Here is a 26163-nt window from a genome sequence, read left to right as displayed (position 1 = left end):
CTGTTCTCTCTCTACATGTCCATATGACAAAGATTCACCCTGTTCTGTTCTCTCTCTACATGTCCATATGACAAGGATTCACTCTGTTCTGTTCTCTCTCCACATGTCCATATGACAAGGATTCACTCTGTTCTGTTCTCTCTCTACATGTCCACATGACAAAGATTCACCCTGTTCTGTTCTCTCTCTACATGTCCATATGACAAGGATTCACTCTGTTCTGTTCTCTCTCTACATGTCCATATGACAAAGATTCACCCTGTTCTGTTCTCTCTCTACATGTCCATATGACAAGGATTCACTCTGTTCTGTTCTCTCTCCACATGTCCATATGACAAGGATTCACTCTGTTCTGTTCTCTCTCTACATGTCCACATGACAAAGATTCACCCTGTTCTGTTCTCTCTCTACATGTCCATATGACAAAGATTCACCCTGTTCTGTTCTCTCTCCACATGACCATGATTCACCCTGTTCTGACCTCTCTCCACATGACCATGATTCACCCTGTTCTGTTCTCTCTCCACATGACCATGATTCACCCTGTTCTGACCTCTCTCCACATGACCATGATTCACCCTGTTCTGTTCTCTCTCCACATGACCATGATTCACCCTGTTCTGACCTCTCTCCACATGACCATGATTCACCCTGTTCTGTTCTCTCTCCACATGACCATGATTCACCCTGTTCTGTTCTCTCTCTACATGACCACACAATTCACTCTGTTCTGTTCTCTCTCCACATGACCATGATTCACCCTGTTCTGTTCTCTCTCCACATGACCATGATTCACCCTGTTCTGACCTCTCTCCACATGGCCATGATTCACTCTGTTCTGTCCCATCTCTATGTGGCACCGCTTGAACTTCTTCTTTGCACATTGTACTCAGCTGGTGTGTGAGGGATGAGTGGCCTCAGTACTTTTGGTTCCTCCTGGTTCAATGATAGCATGTTGCGTTAACTTCATTACATTATTCAGGCAATGTATGGCAAAGACATCAAGAATCATCTCATTCAACCTTGTAGTGGAACTTGGCTCGTGAAGAAGCAGGATTGTGTAAAAAAAAAGAAGATGTTATGTTTTCTCTTTCAGCAGATACAATTGTTTGGCCCTAAATAAAATAACCCTAAAACATGTTGTATTGAAGGAAGAACTAATCATTTAAATGTTCAGTACTTGGCATCCTTAATAAGCAGGCTTTTGTGGAGGAGCAGCAAACCCACAGTATTAGTTGTTGATGGCAGTTTTCTCCCACAGCCTCATTGTGTAATTGATCTGCCGTTCACTGCATAGCCGTTGACACCAGGCAAGCCCTGAAAAGAGGACGGAAGTGCCCAGGGGACCAGCACAGCACAAAAAAAGAGCTTTGAAGTGAAGCAAATGGTGGAGGAAGAATTCAACCTACATACCGGCTGGAAGAAACACATGGTTGCTATTCATGGCACACAATGTGTGTGTGTGTGTTTGGGTGCATACATGCGTGTACACAGTATTTGTCTATCTACAAGGCGCAGTTTTTCTGCAGCTGGTCCGCCTCTTCTGGTCTCATTGACAGGGTTTAGAAAAGGGTATTATTTCACTGTTCTTGATATTATTTGCATGATACTGTACAGCCTACCTATTAACTGAGTCCTAACTTTCTCACTGCAATCATTTTGACCCCTTGATTGGCCTGGCATGATGGCAGGATCTGAATTCAAATCAAATCACATTTTTGGTCACATACACGTACGTGTTTAGAAGATGTTATTGCGAGTTTAGAGATGCTTGTGGTTCTAGTTCCGACAGCGCAGCAATATATAACAAATATTATCTAACAATTTCACAACAAATACCCTATACACATAAATCTAAGTAAAGGAATGAAATTAAGAATATATAAATATATGGACAAGCAACGAAAGAGCGGCATAAACTAAGATACAGTGGAATAGTATAGAATACAGTATATACATATGAGATGAGTAATACATAGACTAAGATACAGTGGAATAGTATAGAGTACAGTATATACATATGAGATGAGTAATACATAGACTAAGATACAGTGGAATAGTATAGAGTACAGTATATACATATGAGATGAGTAATACATAGACTAAGATACAGTGGAATAGTATAGAGTACAGTATATACATATGAGATGAGTAATACATAGACTAAGATACAGTGGAATAGTATAGAGTACAGTATATACATATGAGATGAGTAATACATAGACTAAGATACAGTGGAATAGTATAGAGTACAGTATATACATATGAGATGAGTAATACATAGACTAAGATACAGTGGAATAGTATAGAGTACAGTATATACATATGAGATAAGTAATGCAAGATATGTTACCATTATTGAAGAGACCTTTTGGTTGCTCTAAATATCAATAATTTAGTGGAACGGAGACGACAGTTTGTTCCCTGTTCGGACTTTGCCTCTGACAGATAGATTAGCGATTACAACTTTGGGCCAGTAACTGAAAGATTGCTGGTTCGAATACCCGAGCTGACGAGGTAAAAAAAAATCAATCCATGTTCCCTTGAGCAAGGCACTTAACAGTTTATTCTGTGGAACCACATGACAAGTCAAGCTATCAGACACATTTTAAACTGTGTTTATTCTGTGGAACCACATTACAAGTCAAGCTATCAGACACATTTTAAACTGTGTTTATTCTGTGGAGCCACATTACAAGTCAAGCTATCAGACACATTTTAAACTGTGTTTATTCTGTGGAGCCACATTACAAGTCAAGCTATCAGAAACATTTTAAACTGTGTTTATTCTGTGGAGCCACATTACAAGTCAAGCTATCAGACAGAAAGTCAGCCTAAAACCCCAAACAGCAAGCAATGCAGGTTTAGAAGCACTTCGCTCTGCAGGTTGTATAACTTTTTCATTACATTTCATTATAGTACAACGGTTGATTTGTCTAATCTTAGCAATTCTTCTTAGCTAGCTACATAGCCGTCCTTGTATCAGAGATAATTGCATAATTATCGTATTTCGTCGCCCTAACGTAGCCTTCACTGCTATTCGCCCAGGAGCTAGCAACGCTAGCTAACGCACACAGATTAGCATCACTGTAGTGCTATTCACTCAACTGTACGACTTGATTAGTTTACTGTTAGCTAGCTACATAATCTTAGCAATTCTTCTTAGCTAGCTACATAGCCGTCCTTGTATCAGAGATAATTGCATAATTATCGTATTTCGTATTTCGTCGCCCTAACGTAGCCTTCACTGCTATTCGCCCAGGAGCTAGCAACGCTAGCTAACGCACACAGATTAGCATCACTGTAGTGCTATTCACTCAACTGTACGACTTGATTAGTTCAGTGTTAGCTAGCTACATAGCTGTCTTTGTTTCCAAGATAATTGTGTAGTTTAGTGTGTGTAGCCTTGGAGTGATTATCTTAATTCACTGAGGTTCGCTAGCCAGCTATTTGTCGTCCTTAACGTAGGAGACTCTGCTAGCTAGCCAACAGCTAACAGCTAGCCAACGTCACCACACGTTTACTGATCGAATTCAATCACCGGTCAGGGAGTATCACATTTTCATTTCATTACAGTACAACGGTTTGATTTGTTTGATCGTAGCTAGCTACATAGCTAGCTACATAGCCGTCTTTGTTTCAAAGATAATTGTGTAGTCTAGACCGATTTCCTAGGTTAGCTAGCCAGCTATTGTCGTTCTTTTAACTCAACGTAACGTAAACAACACTGCTAGCTAGCCAGCTAGCCCCCGAATAGCAGCACTGTAGAAATTATTACACTCAACGGAACGACTTGATTAGTGTAGTGCCAACAACGCAGCTACTGCCAGCTAGCCTACTTTAGCAGTACTGTATCATTTTAATCATTTTAGTCAATAAGATTCTTGCTACGTAAGCTTAACTTTCTGAACATTCGAGACGTGTAGTCCACTTGTCATTCCAATTTCCTTGCATTAGCGTAGCCTTTTCTGTAGCCTGTCAACTATGTGTCTGTCTATCCCTGTTCTCTCCTCTCTGCACAGACCATACAAACGCTCCACACCGCGTGGCCGCGACCACCCTAATCTGGTGGTCCCAGCGCGTACGACCCACGTGGAGTTCCAGGTCTCCGGTAGCCTCTGGAACTGCCGATCTGCGGCCAACAAGGCAGAGTTCATCTCAGCCTATGCCTCCCTCCAGTCCCTTGACTTCTTGGCACTGACGGAAACATGGATCACCACAGATAACACTGCTACTCCTACTGCTCTCTCCTCGTCCGCCCACGTGTTCTCGCACACCCCGAGAGCTTCTGGTCAGCGGGGTGGTGGCACCGGGATCCTCATCTCTCCCAAGTGGTCTTTCTCTCTTTCTCCCCTTACCCATCTGTCTATTGCCTCCTTTGAATTCCATGCTGTCACAGTTACCAGCCCTTTCAAGCTTAACATCCTTATCATTTATCGCCCTCCAGGTTCCCTCGGAGAGTTCATCAATGAGCTTGATGCCTTGATAAGCTCCTTTCCTGAGGACGGCTCACCTCTCACAGTTCTGGGCGACTTTAACCTCCCCACGTCTACCTTTGACTCATTCCTCTCTGCCTCCTTCTTTCCACTCCTCTCCTCTTTTGACCTCACCCTCTCACCTTCCCCCCTACTCACAAGGCAGGCAATACGCTTGACCTCATCTTTACTAGATGCTGTTCTTCCACTAACCTCATTGCAACTCCCTCCAAGTCTCCGACCACTACCTTGTATCCTTTTCCCTCTCGCTCTCATCCAACACTTCCCACACTGCCCCTACTCGGATGGTATCGCGCCGTCCCAACCTTCGCTCTCTCTCCCCCGCTACTCTCTCCTCTTCCATCCTATCATCTCTTCCCTCTGCTCAAACTTTCTCCAACCTATCTCCTGATTCTGCCTCCTCAACCCTCCTCTCCTCCCTTACTGCATCCTTTGACTCTCTATGTCCCCTATCCTCCAGGCCGGCTCGGTCCTCCCCTCCCGCTCCGTGGCTCGACGACTCATTGCGAGCTCACAGAACAGGGCTCCGGGCAGCCGAGCGGAAATGGAGGAAAACTCGCCTCCCTGCGGACCTGGCATCCTTTCACTCCCTCCTCTCTACATTTTCCTCCTCTGTCTCTGCTGCTAAAGCCACTTTCTACCATTCTAAATTCCAAGCATCTGCCTCTAACCCTAGGAAGCTCTTTGCCACCTTCTCCTCCCTCCTGAATCCTCCCCCCTCCTCCCTCTCTGCAGATGACTTCGTCAACCATTTTGAAAAGAAGGTCGATGACATCCGATCCTCGTTTGCTAAGTCAAACGACACCGCTGGTTCTGCTCACACTGCCCTACCCTATGCTCTGACCTCTTTCTCCCCTCTCTCTCCAGATGAAATCTCGCGTCTTGTGACGGCCGGCCGCCCAACAACCTGCCCGCTTGACCCTATCCCCTCCTCTCTTCTCCAGACCATTTCCGGAGACCTTCTCCCTTACCTCACCTCGCTCATCAACTCATCCCTGACCGCTGGCTACGTCCCTCCCGTCTTCAAGAGAGCGAGAGTTGCACCCCTTCTGAAAAAACCTACACTCGATCCCTCCGATGTCAACAACTACAGACCAGTATCCCTTCTCTCTTTTCTCTCCAAAACTCTTGAGTGTGCCGTCCTTGGCCAGCTCTACCGCTATCTCTCTCAGAATGACCTTCTTGATCCAAATCAGTCAGGTTTCAAGACTAGTCATTCAACTGAGACTGCTCTTCTCTGTATCACGGAGGCGCTCCGCACTGCTAAAGCTAACTCTCTCTCCTCTGCTCTCATCCTTCTAGACCTATCGGCTGCCTTCGATACTGTGAACCATCAGATCCTCCTCTCCACCCTCTCCGAGTTGGGCATCTCCGGCGCGGCCCACGCTTGGATTGCGTCCTACCTGACAGGTCGCTCCTACCAGGTGGCGTGGCGAGAATCTGTCTCCTCACCACGCGCTCTCACCACTGGTGTCCCCCAGGGCTCTGTTCTAGGCCCTCTCTTATTCTCGCTATACACCAAGTCACTTGGCTCTGTCATAACCTCACATGGTCTCTCCTATCATTGCTATGCAGACGACACACAATTAATCTTCTCCTTTCCCCCTTCTGATGACCAGGTGGCGAATCGCATCTCTGCATGTCTGGCAGACATATCAGTGTGGATGACGGATCACCACCTCAAGCTGAACCTCAGCAAGACGGAGCTCCTCTTCCTCCCGGGGAAGGACTGCCCGTTCCATGATCTCGCCATCACGGTTGACAACTCCATTGTGTCCTCCTCCCAGAGCGCTAAGAACCTTGGCGTGATCCTGGACAACACCCTGACGTTCTCAACTAACATCAAGGCGGTGTCCCGTTCCTGTAGGTTCATGCTCTACAACATCCGCAGAGTACGACCCTGCCTCACACAGGAAGCGGCGCAGGTCCTAATCCAGGCACTTGTCATCTCCCGTCTTGATTACTGCAACTCGCTGTTGGCTGGGCTCCCTGCCTGTGCCATTAAACCCCTACAACTCATCCAGAACGCCGCAGCCCGTCTGGTGTTCAACCTTCCCAAGTTCTCTCACGTCACCCCGCTCCTCCGCTCTCTCCACTGGCTTCCAGTTGAAGCTCGCATCCGCTACAAGACCATGGTGCTCGCCTACGGAGCTGTGAGGGGAACGGCACCTCAGTACCTCCAGGCTCTGATCAGGCCCTACACCCAAACAAGGGCACTGCGTTCATCCACCTCTGGCCTGCTCGCCTCCCTACCACTGAGGAAGTACAGTTCCCGCTCAGCCCAGTCAAAACTGTTCGCTGCTCTGGCCCCCAATGGTGGAACAAACTCCCTCACGACGCCAGGACAGCGGAGTCAATCACCACCTTCCGGAGACACCTGAAACCCCACCTCTTCAAGGAATACCTAGGATAGGGTAAGTAAGGGTAAGTAATCCTTCTCACCCCCCCAACAAGATTTAGATGCAAGTGGCTGTTCCACTGGTTGTCATAGGTGTTTGCACCAATTTGTAAGTCGCTCTGGATAAGAGCGTCTGCTAAATGACTTAAATGTAAATGTAAAATGTAAGTCAAGCTATCAGACACATTTTAAACTGTGTTTATTCTGTGGAACCACATGACAAGTCAAGCTATCAGACACATTTTAAACTGTGTTTATTCTGTGGAGCCACATTACAAGTCAAGCTATCAGAAACATTTTAAACTGTGTTTATTCTGTGGAGCCACATTACAAGTCAAGCTATCAGACACATTTTAAACTGTGTTTATTCTGTGGAGCCACATTACAAGTCAAGCTATCAGACACATTTTAAACTGTGTTTATTCTGTGGAACCACATGACAAGTCAAGCTATCAGACACATTTGAAACTGTGCTCATTCTGTGGAACCACATTACAAGTCAAGCTATCAGACACATTTTAAACTGTGTTTATTCTGTGGAACCACATGACAAGTCAAGCTATCAGACACATTTTAAACTGTGTTTATTCTGTGGAACCACATTACAAGTCAAGCTATCAGACACATTTTAAACTGTGTTTATTCTGTGGAGCCACATTACAAGTCAAGCTATCAGACACATTTTAAACTGTGCTCATTCTGTGGAACCACATTACAAGTCAAGCTATCCGACACATTTTAAACTGTGTTTATTCTGTGGAACCACATTACAAGTCAAGCTATCAGACACATTTGAAACTGTGCTCATTCTGTGGAACCACATTACAAGTCAAGATATCTGCCACATGAACCCTTTACACTGGTGGATATTGGCCCAAATAGATAGAAACATCTCAATTTGGCCCTAACAGAAGAACTACAAAAACTATATGCATGACCATGGTAGCAATTGAAAGAGAACACTGGGGATTATGGGGAAATGATCAGACCAAAGGTGAGGACATAACAGTTCACATGACGGAATCCAAACATTACACTGTTGATTTTATGTGCATGTTATATTCACTGTACTTTTGACAGCATGTGTCAGTAACAACATGTGAAAATCCTCTGGATACATTCAGTAACATGATAAGAATAATCGTGGACATTTTGGAGTAGTGCAACATAAGACAAAACTATTACGAAGGTTTGAGTGAGAGGACTGGTGTCTCAAAGCTGTGCGCAGTTCCTATGTAATTTCAATTTATGATTCAAGGAAAGAGCCTTCAAATATAAGGTGCTTTATTTGAGCTCTCCTAGCTGTGCCGTTGAGGAACTGAAGCAAGCACACTTGTAGTTTTTTTGTTTGGAACTGTTAGGTTCTAATTCTTCCGAGTAAATAAATCACGGACACTAGAGAAGCTTAACCAAGTTGAATTCTACCCAAAGGGTCGACACAGCTGTAATTCAGACAACAAAACATGCCACCACTATCTCTTCTACTCTCACCATGATCTAGGTATGTGTAATGTTCAACTAATCCCCCATATTGTGCACAGTCAGCTGTCCTCCCTCTCCTATGAGCTATCTCCTGTAACAATATACAGTCTCTGGGAATGATACTCCTCTATCATTACATCTAACCCATAACACACTAGTCACTACTCCTAATGCATTTCTACAGTTATGAACATACTAACACATTCTCAAATCAATTAGTCTATATACAGAATTTCAGTGACATTTGTTAGTTTCTCCACCCTTCTCCCCTTATCAATGCCTGTCACATGTAATCGATTCCTTGCACTCAACACATTCCAAGCTTAGTTGCACCCACTACATACCTTCCTCCTATAACCCTTAACTTCTGGTGTCGACCCTCAACCTAAGCACTCCATCAGCGACATGAATAAGTAACATTGCATATTCTCAGAACCCAACAGAACACAGCCTTGCATCCCCACCAATACACAATTACTGTTGTTGCTTACGCAATGCAAAACGTTCCATTATAAATCTAAATCTGGGTCAGGTGGGCATCATTTGAAAACGTATCGACCCGTATATGGGATGACAGGGGCTGTGAGTGTAAAGGGCTACACATTAAACTGTGTTTGTTCTGTGGAACCACATTACTAGTCCTGCTATTAGACACATAAACATAATTTACCTTTGAAGTATCCCAGTTAACGTCTCACAATCAGATTAGCTCCATTTCCCCCTCATGCAATCAGTTAGTGCTCCAGTCTGGCTCATATTTGTCCTACCGTTGGCAGCCGGCATCCCTTGGATTGACCTGGGTCAGAATGCCCATGTACCGACAAATATCAGATCAGACTTTTGATGCTGATGGGATTTCTTAGAAAACGTATTTGCTGTGGTTTATTTGATTGTATTTTGGTCAGTGTAACACAGACTTTAAAATGATGTATTTCATTGCTGATAGGAAAGATTATGTCGACCCATGTTTTTGGAGGTATTGGGTAATGTTCTATATTTTGTAGGCTAGCGATTACGACTGTATCATGTTTTTTCCCAACTGACAAGAGCTGGGTTCTGCCAACTACAAAGTGCAATTTCAAAAACAAAAAATGTAAGCCTGGTCCCAGATCAGTTTGTGCTGTCTTTCAAGTTGGCTAGACAGCACAAACAGATCTGGAACCACGCTAGCTTTGGAGTGCAGAACAGATCGCCTCACCCCCTTTGCTTTGCAGCCTCAGGACGTGTCAGTGTGTTCTTTGTTTTGTGTGATATTTTTGGATTGACGTTAAAATGGCTCCACAGCCTGTACTCTGTAGCTAACGAGTGAGGCAAAGACTCTCAGGGTGACAACAGGGCTAAACTGATGACAGAACCCTGTGCACTAATGCAGCCCAATCCATTTAACATGGCCGAGTGGACCTCCATTAGAGAGACCTATTCCCCACTCTATAGCACTGCATGGGGACAAAGAGCAGGTACAGCTGCTGTACAATACTCCTTGCTGTCTTTTAGATGCCTTTCCCCTCCTGCTTTCTTCTTGGTCTCTAGCCGTCTCCATACAGCTGGTGACAGCAGTAAGAGGAGATGGCTCTTCTGAACACACCCAGTCTACTGTGACATCAGACAGACAGACAGATAGGGGGGAAGAGAGGAGGAGCGAGAACACACACAACTGTGATGCCAAACAGAAGAAAATAACAATAATTTAATACCTTGATTACATTGAGACATGATCACATCTCTTTTTTTGCGGGGGGCACCTGTTGCCGGTCCCAGTCTTACAATAGGTCAAAGCAGCATCCTGCATTCTTGTTAGTATTGACATTTTGAAAGGTGGCATTGACTTTTGAATGGCACTGATCTTCTGTACACAAAGTGGTAACTGTCAACTGGAGTCTGTTTGCTCAGGGTTTTACTCTTAATACAGAGATATTGCTGGTGCCGCTGCTTTTGAGAGTATGTCTGTTTTATTTGAGTTGAGTACTCCCTTGATCCCTTGTGTTATTACAGCATGATGTGGTGGCTGTAATGTAACAAAGGGGACTTTGGACATTGAGATTAAAGTCAGCCAACCACAACATGTATCCCATTGTTGTGCTGCTGTGATCTTACACTGGCTGTTTTGTTATGGCCTACGTCCTAGGAGGTGCTTGGTCACATTTATCTTATATACACTGAGTATACCTTCCTAATATTAATATTGAGTTGCACCCAATTTTGCCCTCAGAACAGCCTCAATTCATCAGGGCATGGACTCTACAAGGTGTCGAAAGCGTTCCACAGGGATGCTGGCCCATGTTGACTCCAATGCTTCCAACATTTGAAATATATGCCATTTAGCAAATTATTTAATTCAAAGCCACAGAGTCATGAGGGCATACATTTTACAAATCAAATCAAACCCCAAATCCTGGCGTTGCAAGTGCCATGCTCTACCAACTGAGCCACAGAGAACCATGACGGGCATCCCAATCATGCCTGCCTGTAGATTTGAGCTTCTCCCAAGGGTGTCAGCTGCCTCACACCACTGGGGATTTGAAAATTATTTAGGTGACCAAAAAAGTATACTCCGATTTCCCACGTATGTCCACTTGATGATCATGGCCTACTCCGCACTGTATGGATGTATGGCAATGCTGAGACATCTTCCATTCCGTGGCAATATCCAAACAGTTTCACTATGTCATAAAAGTGCATTGTTCAATGCGCTCCTTGATGGATGAAACACAAATCATCCAGATGGATATACAATCTGAATTATTGATAAGTTATTAAGATAAATGAAAATCAATGGCTATTAAGTCACTCAGCCAGGACCATCAGTTAAGGAGGTGAGCAGGAGTTGTTCTTCTTAGCTGAAGATGCTGACCTTGCCCCGGTAATAAAAAGAGCAGCCGTTCAGTTTCAATCCTGTTAGTAAGCACAGCCAATGTAATATTTATAACATTTATTGGCTGAAGAATTAAGTTCAGCTTTCCTGAATTGAATCTCCAGTTCACAAAAATACCAAGGGGATGACAGGAGAATAAAAATCACCTCTCCTGCTTCCCAGTGAAAAATGGCCTGCATCCCCCATGTATCACACTTCCCACCAGCTGTAGGTCTCACTTAATATTCATATAAATGTATGTGGATCTTAATGCAATATTGCAACATCTAAACTCAATACAGTCAGTGATATATCATGTGATGTAGGTTAGTGAAATTTTGACCAGCAAAAAAAGCTTCTTTTTTTTAAAGGATGAAAAATAGTGTTTGACTGAAAATCTGCTTGGTCACTGTTTGTATGATAAGTGATGTACTATTGCTGCAATTCTTCATCACAAAATGTGGTGTTTGCAGTTGTTAAATCACTATGTTAGCAATGTTTACCTCTAAATGAATGCTTTGCATGCTTGGGTAGCTGAAATTGAATGGAACAAGAAAGTTCATAGGCTCCGCCTCTTGTTCAGCTGCAATATTTGCTTCTGTAATGCTTTTCTTTGTCACGCTTCTATCTCACCCAGATCACTATTGTTTTTCAAATGGTATTTGTTGCCTTATCTTACTTTCACCACAGTTGTCACCTTTGCCCTTTTGTCAGCCACCTTACGATGTCGGCCGAGTGCCCACGCATCAAGTTAGACTTGCAACCACTCTAGCAAATCAAATTGAATAAATTGGTTAAATAGATCAACTTCAACTATTTATAAACTATTCCACTCAGTTGGTGGAATATCTGCATGCCAATAACCAGGCCACTTTATAAATAGCCTTAAGTCCCCTGTACTTTTGTTAAGTTTATAATTAGCTCTATCTGTACACATCGGCTCCACGCCAGATCCATTTATATTGAATCAGGTTATAAATAGGCCACCACTTAAAGCCCTGTCCCATTGCTCAGTAAGAATACGGAATGACATACGAAGCATGTTGTTGGCGCACTCAGAGAGTAAATGTCTCTCCAATTAAATTAGAAAGCTTTGTCATGATGCGTTCTCCTTTGCCACTGTGATGTGTAGTAGTATAAGCTAATTGCACAACTTGTTTAGTTAACTAGGATAACCATGGTGGACATACAGTACTTTGGCAGGGCTTTCTATTGATTTATAATCTGCTCTCACAAACCAGTAAGAAGTCCCATTCAGACATTAGAAGTACACTAGGCATACTAGAAAAAAACACAATGTGCACAAAGCTTTGATTACTCTAGTTACTGAGAAGTGATTTAATCACTGTTCTGACCCTCTCCGTTAAGCCCCTTTCAATCTAAGTTTAGAACCTTAAGATGAGACCCTGGTCAGTGAGTGTCAGTCTTAAGACAGTCTTTCAGGGTCAGACACTGACTTTCACCATTAGGATGCAAGCCAGACAGATGGGAATTTTACTAGTCCTAAACCTCAATCGACAGGCATATTATTGCACAGTTAATGGGTATTGGAATAGGTGGTGAGTGCGTGTGTCCATGAGTCTGCGTAACAGAATAACAATGTTTTAAGCAAAGGTATTACGTATTAAACCAGCAACTTAACCTATGCCCCTGAAATGAAAATTAGGAGTTAAGTAGCCTAATTTGGGGAATACAAAAACAGTCATTTATTAACATAGCCTCGGAACATTTCTTAAATGTGCTTAACATTTAAATTGTTAGTAATCTATCAGATGCTCTAATCCAGAGTGATTTACTGTAGTGTGCATACATTTTAATACTTTTTTTGTACTGGTCCTTCGTGAGAAACAAACCCACAACACCAGCCTGGTTCCTACTGGGCCGTCTTTAGCCTGGTTCCTACTGGGCCGTCTTTAGCCTGCTTCCTACTGGGCCGTCTTTAGCCTGCTTCCTACTGGGCCGTCTTTAGCCTGCTTCCTACTGGGCCGTCTTTAGCCTGCTTCCTACTGGGCCGTCTTTAGCCTGCTTCCTACTGGGCCGTCTTTAGCCTGCTTCCTTCTGGGCCGTCTTTAGCCTGCTTCCTTCTGGGCCGTCTTTAGCCTGCTTCCTTCTGGGCCGTCTTTAGCCTGCTTCCTTCTGGAATATATGTATCATGCTTCCTACTGGACTGTTTTTAGCCTGTTTCCTACTGGGCCGTCTTTAGCCTGCTTCCTACTGGGCCGTCTTTAGCCTGCTTCCTTCTGGGCTGTCTTTAGCCTGCTTCCTACTGGACTGTCTTTAGCCTGCTTCCTTCTGAGCCGTCTTTAGCCTGCTTCCTACTGGAATATGTATCATGCTTCCTACTGGACTGTCTTTAGCCTGTTTCCTACTGGGCCGTCTTTAGCCTGCTTCCTACTGGGCCGTCTTTAGCCTGCTTCCTACTGGGCCGTCTTTAGCCTGCTTCCTACTGGGCCGTCTTTAGCCTGCTTCCTACTGGGCCGTCTTTAGCCTGCTTCCTACTGGGCCGTCTTTAGCCTGCTTCCTTCTGGGCCGTCTTTAGCCTGTTTCCTTCTGGGCCGTCTTTAGCCTGCTTCCTTCTGGGCCGTCTTTAGCCTGCTTCCTTCTGGAATATATGTATCATGCTTCCTACTGGACTGTTTTTAGCCTGTTTCCTACTGGGCCGTCTTTAGCCTGCTTCCTACTGGGCCGTCTTTAGCCTGCTTCCTTCTGGGCTGTCTTTAGCCTGCTTCCTACTGGACTGTCTTTAGCCTGCTTCCTTCTGAGCTGTCTTTAGCCTGCTTCCTACTGGAATATGTATCATGCTTCCTACTGGACTGTCTTTAGCTTGCATCCTACTGGGCTGTCTTTAGCCTGCTTCAACAGGTGAATCTTACTATCAACATTGTAAACAGAGTCAGAGGCATGTGGTGGCTTGGGGAATAGGGACTTAAGGAGGCGCTACTAATCCTGTTGAAGTAGGCTAATTAGAGCACATGACTTTACACTCACATGGAGAGAAAGAGAGCCTTCAGATTACACAAATCCACAAAGAATTCGAAAACAAACCGGATTTGGATCAACTCCCATATCTACTGGGTGAAATACCACAGAGTGCCATCACAGCAGCAAGATTTGTGACCTGTTGCCACAAGAAAAGGTCAACCAGTGAAGAACAAACACCATTGTAAATACAACCCATATTTATGCTTATTTATTTTCCGTTTTTTACTTTAAGCATTTGTACATAATTACAACACTGTATACAGTTGAAGTCGGAAGTTTACATACACTTAGGTTGGAGTCATTAAAACTTGTTTTTCAACCACTCCACACATTTCTTGTTAACAAAATATAGTTTTTGCAAGTCGGTTAGGACTAGAGGTCGACCGATTATGATTTTTCAACGCCGATAACGATTATTGGAGGACCAAAAAAGCCGATACCAATTAAATCGGCCGATATAAAAATATATATTTGTAATAATGACAATTCTAACAATACTGAATGAACACTTATTTTAACTTAATATAATACATCTATAAAATCAATTTAGCCTCAAGTAAATAATGAAACATGTTCAATTTGGTTTAAATAATGCAAAAACAAAGTGTTGGAGAAGAAAGTAAAAGTGCAATATGTGCTAACATTTCAGTTCCTTGCTCAGAACATGAGAACATATGAAAGCTGGTGGTTCCTTTTAACATGATTCTTCAATATTCCCAGGTAAGAAGTTTTAGGTTGTAGTTATAGGAATTATAGGGCTATTTCCCTCTATACCATTTGTATTTCATTAACCTTTGACTATTGGATGTTCTTATAGTCACTTTAGTATTGCCAGTGTAACAGTATAGCTTCCGTCCCTCTCCTCGCTCCTCCCTGGGCTCGAACCAGCAACACAACGACAACAGCCACCACATCGAAGCAGGGTTACCCATGCAGAGCAAGGGAAACAACCACCCCAAGGCTCAGAGCGAGTGAAGTTTCAAACGCTATTAGCACGCGCTAACTAGCCAGCCATTTCACTTCGGTTACACCAGCCTCATCTCGGGAGTTGATAGGCTTGAAGTCATAAACAGCGCAATGCTTGATGCACAAGGAAGAGCTGCTGGCAAAATGCACGAAAGTGCTGTATGAATGAATGTTTACGCGCCTGCTTCTGCCTACCACCGCTCAGTCAGATTGTATGCAATGCTAGAAAATATCTACTAATATCAACCATGTGTAGTTAACGAGTGATTATGATTGATTGTTTTTTATAAGATAAGTTAAATGCTAGCTAGCAACTTACCTTGGCTTAATGCATTCGCGTAACGTTCCACTCCTTGTGGAGTGCAACGAGAGAGAGGCAGGTCGTTATTGCATTGGCCTAGTTAACTGTAAGGTCGCAAGATTGGATCCCCCGAGCTGACAAGGTGAAAATCTGTCGTTCTGCCCCCGAACGAGGCAGTTAACCCACCGTTCGTTCCTAGGTTGTCATTGAAAATAAGAATGTGTTCTGACCTGACTTGCCTAGTTACATAAAGATTAAATTAAGGTGTAAAAAAAAAAAAAAAAAAAAATCTGCAAATCGGCGCCCAAAAAGATTTCTGATTGTTATGAAAATGTGAAATCGGCCCTAATTAAATCGGCCATTCCGATTAATCGGTCGACCTCTAGTTAGGACATCTACTTTGTGCATGACACAAGTAATTTTTCCAACCATTCTTTATAGACAGATTATTTCACTTATAATTCACTGTATCACAATTCCAGTGGGTCAGAAGTTGGCATATACTAAGTTGACTGTGCCTGTAAACAGGGGGAGAAAAAGGGGGAGGCTTGCAAGCAGAAGGACACCATCCCAACTGTGAAGCAGGGGGTGGCAGCATCATGTTGTGGGGGTGCTTTGCTGCGGGAGGGAAAATATCACAAAATAGATGGCATCATGAGGGAGGGAAATTATGTGGATATATTGAAGCAACATCAAGACATCAGAGGAAGTTACAGCTTGGTCACAAATGGGTCTTCCAAATGGACAATGAACCCAAGCATACTTCCAAAGTTGTGGCAAAATGGCTCAAAGTATTGGAATGGGCATCACAAAGCCCTGACCTCAATCCACCAGAAAATGTGTGAGCAGAACTGAAAAAGCATGTGCGAGCAAGGAAGCCTACAAACCTGACTCAGTTACACCAGCTCTGTCAGGAGGAATGGGCCAAAATTCACCCAACTTATTATGGGAAACATGTGGAAGGCTACCCAAAATGTTTGACCCAAGTTAAACAATTTAAAGGCAATGCTACCAAATACTAATTGAGTGTATGTAAACTTCTGACCCACTGGGAATGTGATGAAATAAAAGCTGAAATAAATAATTCTCTCTACTGTTATTCTGACATTTAACATTCTGAAAATAAAGTGGTGATCCTAACTGTCCTAAAACAGGGAATTTTTACTGAATTAAACTGAGTTTAAATGTATTTGGTTAAGGTCTGACTTCAATTGTATATACATAATGACATTTGTAATGTCTTTATTCTTTTGGAACTTCTGTGGGTGTACAGTCGTGGCCAAATGTTTTGATAATGACACAAATTCCACAAAGTTTGCTGCTTATTTGTCTTTACATGTTTTTGTCAGATGTTACTATGGAATACTGAAGTATAATTACAAGCATTTTACAAGCAAGTGTCAAAGGCTTTCATTGACAATTACATGAAGTTGATGCAAAGAGTCAATATTTGCAGTGTTGACCCTTCTTTGTCAAGACCTCTGCAATCCGCCCTGACATGCTGTCAATTAACTTCGGGGCCACATCCTGACTGATGGCAGCCCATTCTTGCATAATCAATGCTTGGAGTTTGTCCGAATTTTTGGGGTTTTGTTTGTCCACCCGCCTCTTGTGGATTGACCACAAATTCTCAATGGTATTAAGGTCTGGGGAGTTTCCTGGCCATGGACCCAAAATATCGATGTTTTGTTCCCCCGAGCCACTTAGTCACTTCTGCCTTATGGCAAGGTGCTCCATCATGCCGGAAAAGGCATTGTTTGTCACCAAACTATTCCTGGATGGTTGAGAGAAGTTGCTCCCGGAAGATGAGTTGGTACCATTCTTTATTCATGGCTGTGTTCTTAGGCAAACTAGTGAGTGAGCCCACTCCCTTAGCTGAGAAGAAACCCCACACATGAATGGTCTCAGGATGCTTTACTGTTGGCATGACACAGGACTGATGGTAGCGCTCACCTTGTTTTCTCCGGATAAGCTTTTTTCCAGATGCCCCAAACAATCGGAAAGGGATTCATCAGAGAAAATGACTTTACCCCAGTCCTCAGCAGTCCAATCCCTGTACCTTTTGCAGAATATCAGTCTGTCCCTGATGTTTTTCCTGGAGAGAAGTGGCTTCTTTACTGCCCTTCTTAAAACCAGGCCATCCTCCAAAGGTCTTCGCCTCACTGTGCATGCAGATACACTCACACCTGTCTGCTGCCATTCCTGAGCAAGCTCTGTACTGGTGGTGCCCCGATCCTGCAGCTGAATCAACTTTAGGAGATGGCCCTGGCGCTTGCTGGACTTTCTTGGGCACCCTGAAGCCTTCTTCACAACAATTGAACCGCTTCTCTTGACGTTTTTGATGATCCGATAAATGGTTGATTTAGGTGCAATCTTACTGGCAGCAATATCCTTGCCTGTGAAGTCCTTTTTATGCAAAGCAATGATGACGGAATGTGTTTCCTTGCAGGTAACAATGGTTGACAGAGGAAGAACAAGAATTCCAAGCACCACCCTCCTTTTGAAGCTTCCAGTCTGTTATTCAAACTCAATCAGCATGACACAGTGATCTCCAGCCTTGTCCTCGTCAACAGTTACACCTGTGTTAATGAGAGAATCACTGACATGTCAGCTGGCCCTTTTGTGGCAGGGCTGAAATGCAGTGAAAATGTTTTTTTTTTTTTTTGGGGGTTCAGTTTCTTTGCATGGCAAAGAGGGACTGTGCAATGAATTGCAATTCACCTGATCACTCTTCATAACATTCTGGAGTATATGCAAATTGCCATCAGACAAACTGAGGCAGCAGACTTTGTGAAAAGTAATATTTGTGTCATTCTCAAAACTTTTGGCCACGACTGTAGTGTTTACTGTTCATTTTTATTGTTTTTCACTTTTGTATATTGTCTACTTCACTTGCTCTGGTAATGTTAACATATGCTTCCCATGCCATTAAAGCCCCTTGGACTGAATTGAATTGAGAGAGACAGAGCGTTCACATGTAGGTGTGGTCTCCTTTCACATTCAGATCACAGTCACTCAGCATGCAGCATGCTGAGGTGATAGGGGAGACCTGCTCTAGTTGTTTTACCACACATAAAACATTATGCGATACCGTTTTGTAGCAAGTAAGCACATGTTGAAAAAAAAAATACCTCCAATTTTTTGTGGTGCATCTCACTGTATCTGTGTGAGTGCTGTGCATATGGCCTAGTTACAGGGCCTAGTGCTAAAGATTAAAGCCCTCTGGGTCAGAACAGAACAACCTGCATCCGTTGAGATCCTAACACAATTTGGTGGGAAAGCGCCAACTAAGCACAACTGATGAGAGTCCCTCCTTGGAGATTTGGTAGACAAGAGAAGATAGATGACGAGAGGTAGAGTACAGAGGCAGTAGAGGGCTACTTCCACACCTCTGAAACATCAATCTGCACCCATTCTGCCACTGTGACTTGTGGCTGTGTGTGAGGAGAGTGTTGTGCATGGGAACTGGGGTGTGTGTATAGACATTACATTTACATTTAAGTCATTTAGCAGACACTCTTATCCAGAGCGACTTACAAATTGGTGCATTCACCTTATGACATCCAGTGGAACAGCCACTTTACAATAGTGCATCTAAATCTTTTAGGGGGGGGTGAGAAGGATTACTTATCCTATCCTAGGTATTCCTTAAAGAGGTGGGGTTTCAGGTGTCTCCGGAAGGTGGTGATTGACGTGTTTAACTATTCTTGTGGGGACCAGAAGTTACCCAAGAACAGTAAACAAACAAATTTATCCAACTGGGGACATTTTGTTGGTCCCCACACTGTCAAATGCTATTTCTATGGGGTTTAGTGATAAGGTTAAAATTAGGGTTAGGAACTAGGGTTAAGTTTCAGTTCAGGTTTTTGGGTTAGGATAGGAGTCTGGGTTAGAGTCAGTGTTACAGAAAACAGGATTTTGAATGGGACTGAATTGTGTGCCCACACAAGGTTAGCTGTAGAAGACTGTGTGAGTGTGTGTGTGTGCGCATTAGCATGTGCGTTTTGGTCCTGTATGTGTCAGTGTGTATTTAAAGGCTCTGAGAATGCAACCGCTGTGACAATGCTCCTTTAGGGTATCCCTCTGTTCAAACTGACTACATCTTTCCCTTGCCAGTTTCCACCGAGACCGAAACTGCTCTGTGATGACTCACACAAACAACTATTGATTGAGTGTAAAATATAGATGTAAAAATACACTTCTGTACTCTACAGCTACTGCTGTGTTTGCGTGTAGTCCCGCCAGTACCTGCTTAGTCCCCATAGTGCAGTAAAACAGCTTCCTTCTCTCACACAGTGATTCTATGAGGAAACCATACAGTGGGCTTGTTTGGAAGCCCAGGATTTCACACAGATAATCAGATAAACTTGGCATGAAAGACAAATACCTTCAGGCACTACTGTGCTTAACCTACTTTATTGCAGCATTCTCACTGTATCAGGTAACTGTTTATGGGAATGGGATGTTCCCATTAGAAGACTAATAGGAAGTATTACTTGCTAATTAGTTGTAGGCATGTAATTTACCCCTTAGCGTGTTGAATTTTAATTTTAGCTGCTGTATACTGGTGAGTTGGATTGTGTTTCAATAAAATTAGCAGGGTCAATTTTGGATTTTATAGTAGATAATGTCATTAAGTTATATGTAGTTTAGGAGCCTATGTGGGTTTCTATAACATTTTACGGCTTGACAGCAGTATGCTGTTCTGATAGTATCAATAATTATGGCTGGTATCATTACACTTAATGGACTCTAATATCATATTGGCTGAAATGGAGAAGTATAAATCCAGTGGTGAATCTGTGGTCATAATATGGCAGCTGCTGTAAGTATACTTCCAGGAAATAGCCTTTTCATTTCAGAATTCAGCATGTGAATCAAAAAGGCTATGCTCTTTAGTCAAAAAGATATCTATTCATATTACCGTGTGGGATTATTTTACTCTGAATAATAGGCCTACGGTATGCCTGATGACAAGCCATCGTTAATTCATTGTACCCCTGAAATACATCAGAAAGAGCATGGCTCTGTCTCAGCCATATACACACAGTATGGGTCTGTCTCAACCCATCACAAACACAGCTCGATGCACGCTGACCAACTTGTTTCTCATTTCCCTCGAAGTCTTCATGTCCAATCGAGCGGGTCAACAATAGTCACAACATCCCTTGAGCCGTCTGATCCTAGCGCATAAAGGAGTGAGCCAGAAACCTGTGTGAGAGAGCAGAACAGAATTCACACTCGGTACACAGACAAGCCTTAGATAAACAGAGCTGTTCATTTACTTTTTTGCTTTGTTTCATTCTGTGCCCACGGAATCTGAGGAAAGTTCATTTTTCTGCCTGTCAAGATTGACAAGCATGCATCATCATGCTTATTAAAACCTAATGTCTTCTCAACGCTGTGTCATTTGAATAAGAGATATAGGGAGGGGTCAATTCGCTGGAAAGCAGAATAGATTTCATGCAGTGCTTCTGTGTGAAGCCTGGTACACAATTTTAAATGAAAAAAATCTATATAAAATAGCACAAAGTGTCTGTCTGTCAACCCCAAGGAACTTGTTTGTGGCGCAGTCATTCGTACAAGCGATTCACTTGGTACTGGCACGAGTCAGGCGCTTCTAGACCTGGTCTCTTTTCTAAATACCAATTCATTTTGACAATTAATTCGAGGTCAAAAGGAATTGGAGCACTCAAAAGGCAGATATATGTTTGCTCATTTTAATCCATTGTACAGGATGTGAACAAGTGGCTGACCCCAAATCATGTTGTTAAGTTAAAAATACAAGATAAAAATTGCTCACACCATTCAAACCTTTAAAGCCAATTCTCAGAATCAACTTTGAATAATTTTTTTATTCTAAAGTCAAATTGTCATTAGGTTGTGTACTGTTTTTGTTTGCTATATTAGTACTCAGGAAAACTTCTGTTATTGTCAAAGTAATTTAGGTCTCTGCTAATGTTTTTCTTCTGTTTTAGTCTCTTCCAAACAGCTTCACTAATTGATGAAAAACACATCATAAACAAGTCCCGTTTGACAGCTGACATGCGAAAACACTTTCTCCCCAAGGATAGCGCACCTTCCTTAAATGTGACGGACATTTTAAAAACATGTTTACTTTGATTTTGCATAAAAACTTGGGTCTTCTCCAGGCTCTTTGAGTCGGATTCAAACGGTGGAGATGAGGTGTCTTTGCTGTGGCATCTGTCACGAACCTGTTCTAAGTTCGTAACAAAAAGGGAGAACGTGGAGATAAGGAATAATAACATATACTGTATTTATTAACTGAAGTAAACTAAATACAATTAACAATGGTTTGTGTAGTCAGTAGTGTACGCGAGTGTTTGCGTGCATAAATGTGATAATGAGGGGTGCAGAAGCAAACAAACATCCACAAAAATGCCACAACCAAACTCTCAGTGTGTCTGCATGGAGAGAGTCTCCTCAATAAATGGGGAAGAAGTGTATTTATCCCAGGACACAACCGAGCCCAGGTGTGTTCCATTTCGCTGTTGGCCCTCCCGGCTCCGCCCACCGACATCCTATTAAGGAAAACAAGAGCAAAGAGAATGAATTCGGCAGACAGTGGGAGGGTCGTCACCCCCCTCCCATAAAACCGGGGGCACACAAGGACCCCAGAACACCATACCAGTCAAAGAAAATACAGCCCTGGATCCTAATAGAAGACGCAGCCTGCGTCTCAAATCCGTAAGGGGGTACATGTTCACACTTCCACTTGCCCCAGCCAACCTCGTCCTCCCCAGACCTCAGCAACCTCTGCGCACAGGAAGCAACCTTTAAGAGGAAAGAAGAAAACGAGACCAGAAAGGAGCAGACAGCAGCAATTAGAACAGGACAATACCAAACATAAGATAACATGGATCAGTCACGTGGACATTCAGGAACAGGGAGCACGAGAGAGCGGGTCAGCAACAACATTATCAGCCCCCCTGATGTGCCGCACATCGAGATGGAACGCTTGTAAAAAAAAAAAAAATAACACCATCTCATTATCCTCTGGTTAGGACACATCATGGACCTCAATGTAAGAGAAATATGGTCTGTGTAGACCACAATAGGTACTACTCCCGAGCCGACATACAACTCAGTGTGTTAGCGCCCAAATGAGTGCTAGCACTTCTTTTTACATGACCGAGTAGTTCAACTGATAATGGTTAAACTTTTTGGAAGAGAAACTAACAAGCCTTTCACCACACACATCTGCTTGCAGCAAAATTGCACCTGCCCCTACATGATTAGCATCCACCTGCAAGGTAAATGAGAAATCTACACGAGGAGCAGCCAGTACCGGAGTTGAGGTACACAACCTCTTCGCATCTTCAAAAGCCTGTTGACAGCAAGAAGCCCATACGTAAACAGCCTTAGCTTACAGCAAATTTGTCAAGGGAGCGACCACAGTAGAGAAGTTCCTACAAAAACTATGGTAATAACCAATCATTCCCAAGAAACGCACCAGTTCCTTTTTAGTAGTTGGTGGTGGAAAAGCATCAATAGCTACCACCTTAGCCCAAACAGGACACACACTTCAACCTGCCCAACCACTTTTCCAAGGTATGTAACGGTCGCCTGAGCAAACTCACATTTAGCCAGATTGATCGTGAGGCAACCCACAGCTAGGCGGTCGAACAAGGCTTGAATATGGGACAGATGTTCCTCCCAGGTATCTGCATACATCACTACATCATCCAGATAAACAGTGCACCGAGCCAGATCGGAGGACAACCCTGTTCATAAGTTGCTGAAAAGTGGCAGGTGAATTACGCAGACCGAAACTCATAACCAAATACGAGTACAGACCAGAAGGTGTAATAAAGGCAGAGATTTCACTTGCCCTACTTGTCAGTGGCACCTGCAAATAGCCCTTTAACAGGTCAAATTTGCACAAACTTAGCTGCTCCGACTTGTTCAACGCAGACCTCCATCCGAGGAAGAGGAAATTAATCTGGCCTAGTGACTACTTTACGGTAGTCCGTACAAAATCTGTTTGTCCCATCCGGTTTACTGACCAGATACAGGGAGAAGCCCGACTGGAGAAAGAAGGATCCGCTATATCACTCTCCAGCAGGTACCTGACCTCAGCATTCAGAAAGCAGTTTCTCTGAAGAAACTCTATAGAACCGCTGAGGAATGGGGTCAGCATCCCCAACATCAATATTGTGTTCTACACGTTTGTACGTGTAGGTGTATCAGAAAAAAAACCTGGAAATCTCAGAATCAGACCGCCAATCAACAGGTAGATGAGCGAAAAGGCTGTCTGAAGAATTCAGAGACACTGGATGTTTTAATCTACCCTGCAGTATACAATCGTCAGGACCAGGAACATCTTCCTCCCCATGCACAGACCTAGCATAAAAAGAATCTAGCTAAATAATGTTGTCGGCCAAAAGAACAGATTTACCGTCCTCTGTAGACTCCCACTGCCTCAGAGGATCATGCATAATAGGTTAACAGATTTACATGGCACAGTTGGTGTGCTTTTCGCTGTTCTGGATTGGCAACTAGGATAGTTTTGCTCAGTGCTCTGGTGCACAACCGTATATGGACCTTTATAAAACTTGGCTTGAAAAGGAGAACCAACAATTGGCAGCAGAGCAAGAACCTGGTCACCTGGACTAAAGTGACGAGGCTCAGTTCGCCAATCAAATATGCCCTTCATCCTCTCCTGTGAAGATGATAGCATCTCTTTAGCCATTTCACCAGCGGCATACAGGCGTCGCCAGTAATCACACACATAAGATAACAGGGACTGAGGGGGCTCGGGAGACTTCCAGTCACGCATCCTATGTCCAAACTCAAGGTCATTTGGACTGAAACCCGTGCTCAAGGTCATTTGGACTGAAACCCGTGCTCAAGGTCATTTGGACTGAAACCCGTGCTCAAGGTCATTTGGACTGAAACCCGTGAAACCCGTGCTGAAACCTCCTTTGCGGCTAACAGTAACCAAGGCAATCCCTCCTCCATCTCAGTACAATAAGCTCTCAACAAAAACTCAAGTGTTAGATGGAAAAATTCCAGCGCTCCTTGACTCTGCATGTGATAGGCGCTAGACAAATTGTGTTTAATATGGAAGCTTGGAGAACCTGACCAAACAGATTAGAAGTGAAATTAGATCCTTGATCATTAAATGACCTTGGGGATTCCAAACAGTGAGAAACTGAATCAAAGCTTTTAGCACAGACTTAGTGGTGATGGAGAGGATAGGCAGTAGGAAACCTAGTGGTCTGACACATCACAGTGAACAGGTAACTACCTCCCTTTTTAGAACGAGGCAGAGGACCAACAGTCAATAATCAGATACCAAAAAGGTTGGCCGAGTGCAGGAATAGGAAACAGTGGTACTAGCTTAATAGCTTGATTAGGTTGACCAGTTAATTGACAGGTGTGACAAGTTTAGATTAACTCAGAAACATGACTCTTTAACCGAGGCCAAAATAAATGTCTTAATATGTGATTGTAGGTTTTCCTCACACCCATAAGTCCAGCAGCGTTGTTTTGGGAAGTTGTCAACACCAACTCGCAAAGCTTAACTGGTACAACAACCTGACTAATAGCCTCCCCCACAAAACAACTACTATGAGACACCCACTTCCTCATCAGGACATCCGCTTGGAAAAAATAGCCATGGGCGACATCTCCCAACTGTTCCACAGGCACAATTTGGTCACGCAACACTTCTAATGTGGGGTCAGCCCATTGCTCCTTGATTAGATCAGAGCGGGGTACAGATAATGGGATAACAGGGAAAGTAGTGACATTTCTTTATGCCATTCTCATTAGCCGACGCAGTGACCAGGTCGCCATGGCTCAGAATGTGTCACTGCACAGAGAACACCTGAGAAACTCTGCACACTCATTAGGAATCCCAACAAATGGACGGCTTAGCGGAAACCACTAGAGATGGAAACACGACAGGCCATACACGCTCACCAGCCAAGGTATTTCCAAGGACAACATTGATACCCTCAATAGGCAATGAAGGACGCACCCCCACAACAACCTCACCTTTCACCAGTCCACAATCCAACATCAGTTTATGCAATGGAAAGGAGAGTGTTCAAACCTATTCCCCTAATTAGAAAACTATTCCCAAAATCAGTCTCAGCAGAGAAGGGTAACACAGACTCCAACACAAATGACTCAGAGGCACCTGTGTCTCAGGATCTTCACTTCCTAACAGAAACAAACCCTTCATAATGAAAGGTAAATAGTCTGAGTCAGGAGTGAACTGATGTGGGACAGGCGCTGCTAACGCCGCAGGCTTAGATTTAACATAAGCGCAAGTACTGAAATTACCCTTAGCCCTGAGAACCGGACATTTGTTTTTCCAATGAATTGATCCTTGACAGTAGTGACACTCTTGACCAACGTCAGCTTTACCATGGAGTCAGGCTCAACCCTAGTTGAATGAAACTCTGCCCGTGAACGAGAGTATCTCGGTGAGCGAAACCCAAATCTCTCCGAACGCCCCCACTCACTCCGAATATGGGGCTCTGCAAAGACACTTGTGAGTCAAAACATACTCATCCGCCAAAACCAGCTTCAGCGACAGTCTTTACTTTTCGTTCGTTAATGTACGTGGCTATACGATCAGCATAATCAGATCACACACCCTTGGAAAGTCACAACTGCAGAGGCGGAACACCAGTGATTAAACTGAAGATAACTC

The 26163-nt window shown here is 43.5% G+C and overlaps 2 protein-coding genes across 4 annotated transcripts in view; both read left to right on the top strand.

Annotated features, from left to right (window-relative positions):
- LOC118370408 (4-galactosyl-N-acetylglucosaminide 3-alpha-L-fucosyltransferase 9-like) overlaps nt 1–26163 on the top strand; it is a 320212-nt gene that overhangs the window by 15947 nt on the left and 278102 nt on the right. Inside the window, exon 1 of one of the 3 annotated variants that reach the window (XM_052524048.1) lies at nt 2877–2886. The exons of 1 other annotated variant lie outside the window; for it this stretch is intronic. Coding sequence is in view for 1 of the 2 variants with exons in the window: in XM_052524041.1 (XP_052380001.1) it covers nt 6810–6910 (101 nt within the window). In the remaining variant the exon portion in view is untranslated. Of the gene's footprint in view, nt 1–2876; nt 2887–6809; nt 6911–26163 lie in introns of those variants that run through there. One more of the 3 variants, XM_052524041.1, reaches the window with a different exon arrangement.
- LOC118387219 (leucine-rich repeat and fibronectin type-III domain-containing protein 2-like) overlaps nt 1–26163 on the top strand; it is a 175054-nt gene that overhangs the window by 18817 nt on the left and 130074 nt on the right. The gene's annotated exons all lie outside the window — the stretch shown is intronic.

This window comes from Oncorhynchus keta, chromosome 8 (genome assembly GCF_023373465.1).
Source record: "Oncorhynchus keta strain PuntledgeMale-10-30-2019 chromosome 8, Oket_V2, whole genome shotgun sequence".
Taxonomy (NCBI): domain Eukaryota; kingdom Metazoa; phylum Chordata; class Actinopteri; order Salmoniformes; family Salmonidae; genus Oncorhynchus; species Oncorhynchus keta.
This window is presented reverse-complemented; position numbering and strand designations above follow the sequence as displayed.